The sequence below is a fragment of the Zeus faber genome (genome assembly GCF_960531495.2).
Source record: "Zeus faber genome assembly, chromosome: 2".
Taxonomy (NCBI): domain Eukaryota; kingdom Metazoa; phylum Chordata; class Actinopteri; order Zeiformes; family Zeidae; genus Zeus; species Zeus faber.
The window spans coordinates 50,348,892-50,351,860 of record NC_137189.1 but is presented as its reverse complement, the minus strand read 5'-3'; the positions used below and the strand labels follow the sequence as shown (position 1 = coordinate 50,351,860).

The 2,969-nt window shown below is 45.8% G+C and overlaps 1 protein-coding gene across 1 annotated transcript in view; it reads left to right on the top strand.

The window, feature by feature from the left end:
* slc16a10 (solute carrier family 16 member 10) overlaps positions 1 to 1,342 on the top strand; it is a gene marked incomplete at its 3' end in the record, with an annotated part of 37,549 nt that extends 36,207 nt beyond the window's left edge. The window contains exons 4-6 of the mRNA XM_080023964.1: positions 1 to 79; positions 256 to 484; positions 1,116 to 1,342. The exon at positions 1 to 79 is cut by the window's left edge and continues 65 nt beyond it. Coding sequence (XP_079880090.1) covers positions 1 to 79; positions 256 to 484; positions 1,116 to 1,342 — 535 coding nt within the window. The remainder of the gene's footprint in view (positions 80 to 255; positions 485 to 1,115) is intronic.
* Between the last annotated feature and the right edge of the window lie 1,627 nt (positions 1,343 to 2,969).

Below are 2,969 nucleotides of genomic sequence, written 5' to 3'. Positions count from 1 at the left end.
GATCACGTCGGGCGTCGGCCGCCTGATCTTCGGCCGCGTGGCGGACTACGTGCAGGGAGTGAACAAGGTCTACCTCCAGGTGAGCACTGGATGGACGCTCTTTGTCGGCGCCACATTGTTTTAAGTTAGTCTGCATCACCCTGTGAATCAAACGGGTGGAGGTCTCCTCTCCCGTCCCGCAGGGGCTAGGTTGGGCGGTGCCTCGGCGGAGGCGGCCGGTCGTCCTGCTAGCTTCTCTGCTTCCTCTCCCTCCAGGTGTCTTCCTTCCTGGTCATCGGTCTGATGTCCATGATGATCCCGCTCTGCAACGTCTTCGGCGGCCTCATCGCCGTCTGCCTGCTGATGGGACTTTTCGACGGCTGCTTCATCTGCATCATGGCGCCCATCGCCTTCGAGCTGGTGGGCTCGGACAACGTGTCGCAGGCCATCGGCTTCCTGCTGGGCCTCATGTCCGTGCCCATGACGGTGGGACCGCCCATCGCAGGTGAGGCGGCCGCGACCAGAGAGTTAATACCAAGCAAAATAATCGACATGAGTCGACTTTATCTTAAAATACTACATAGAACCTTGTATATTCACAATATAATTAGTATTTAGTAATAGTACTTTACTATATTATATAGTGTAGTATGCTTAGTTGATTGGGTAAAGTATTTTATTTTATATTCTTATTTTAATATATATTTATTTTCATTTACCATGGATTATCTTATACTATAAGTATAATACTACAAATAAATATACTATTAAATATAAATATACTATACATATACTGTACAGTATTGAATTTCCCCGGGGGATTCATAAGTCTTATCTTCTCATATCTTGAAATGATGAAAGTAAAACACTATCATTAGATAGTGTTTTATTTGTACGTAGGACATACACATACATACATGTGTTAAAATATGTGAAAGTACTATTTACTTCATAAGCTTGCACTCTGCTGCCAGATTACTTTAAACGGCAAAAGACTGACAGAGAAGCAGGACTATGAAAGTTTAAATGTTGGCTACCTGAACGCTGACGCATCCACGTCTAATATTCTTGATGAGTCCGGGGCCGGGGACGTGGGGGTCTCTGGTGCAGTGTGTGATCTGCCTCTCCCTGGACAGGCTTCCTGAGGGACCGGCTCCACAGCTACGACGTGGCCTTCTACCTGGCAGGGATCCCCCCCATCATAGGGGGCGCCATGCTGTGCCTGATCCCCTGGGTGGAGCACCGCCGCAGGCGTCTGGAGAAGGAGGAGATGGAGAAGGACATCACCATGAAGATGCTGGACCCCGGCAGGGCCCCGGAGGACGCGCCCTGCAAGGCGGCCGACCCCGAATCCGTCCCCTAAGGACCCCACCCCCCAACCCCCCAACCCCCCAGACTGAATCACAGCCTCAGACTGGACGGAGGCTGCAGAGTGGAGGGTTTTATAGATGCAAATATGGTGTGTGTGTGTGTGTGTGTGTGTGTGTGTGTGTGTGTGTGTGTGTGTGTGTGTGCCAGATGGTACCGCTGCCTCCGATAGCGGTGTTTGACATATCAGATCGGCTCGTAGGCTGAAGTGAATGTTGTCTCAACGAACTATGCATCAGATTTCACGTTAATCGTCCGACTCGTTGAGTTTCACCTGAAGGCGGCGGCGACAGGAGGAAGAAAAAAGAAAATTGAAATTTCAAAATGTGTCTCAAGGGAAAAGACACGCTTGTCTTTCTATAACATGAAGACTGCAAGATCCGAGGCCTTGACCCCGCCCCCGTCCCCCCCGTCCCGCCGGCGTTAACAGACACGTCTGTTCTCACACCGTGTTCGTAGCAAGAAAAACAAAACAAAGCTTTGTTTTTTTTGGCAGGGTAAGCAATCCAAAGTTTGAATAAGTCTGTCATTTTGAAAATGAAGATGTGGAGCAAAATATTGTTTGATGCGACGTCTCAAGTGTTGAGACAGCGTCATGCTGCGTTCCCTTGAAGTTGGAAATCGGAAAAATCCAACCTCCCGCTGGGAAAAAGTGCAGGGGGAGTTGGAGCTTTGGGATCCTGTGCGGACGCCGTGGAATCCACAAGATGGCGCCGGGGGTCACCTTTAAATACAACACTTTTAAATACAACACATTTCAATACAACACATTTCAATACAAAATGTTTTAATACAACACGTTTACATACAACACCACATTTAAATGCAAAACATTTAAATGCATAATGTTTAAATACAACATTTTTAAATACAACACATTTTAATACAACAAGTTTAAATACAACACAACACATTTAAATGCAACATGTTTAAATACACATTTTTTAAATAAAACACATTCAAATACAACACATGTAAATACAATACATTTAAATACAACACAAACTATGTTTAAATACATGTTTAAAAAAACATGTTTAAATACAACACATTTAAATACAACATACTTAAATACAACACTTTTAAATACAACACGTTTAGATACACCATGTTTAAATACAACATATCGAAATACAACACGTTCAAATACAACACATTTCAATACAACAGGTTTCGCTTGGAAGCGGAGCCACCGACTCAAATTGACCGATTTCCCAGTTCCAGCGCAACGCAGCGTCGGAGGATGCCGTCGTCACAGAGCAGTTGCTTCCTTAACGCGTGCCAAAAAGTGTAAATATATTTTTTCCAAGAGACAGAAATATCACTTCAAGGAAGTGCTTTGTGAAATACCGTGCTCTGAAGGGTTTTCTTGTTGTTGTTTTTTTTTTGCTGCAAAATGTCTTAAATTTCTCGGAGGTGCTCCGACACCCAAAAGGAAGCAGCTTTGTTTTAAAATGCACAATGAAAATCCATCCTGTCCCGGCATCGGCTCCACGACTCTGGATCCGGGAGCCCGGCGATGCACGGGGAGCCGCTGGCCCCGCACCGCGTTGACCTCCGACCCCAGTGCCTGAAACCCCTCGTTTAGGGGCTTTTTAGTTTTCAGACCCGATGACCTGAAA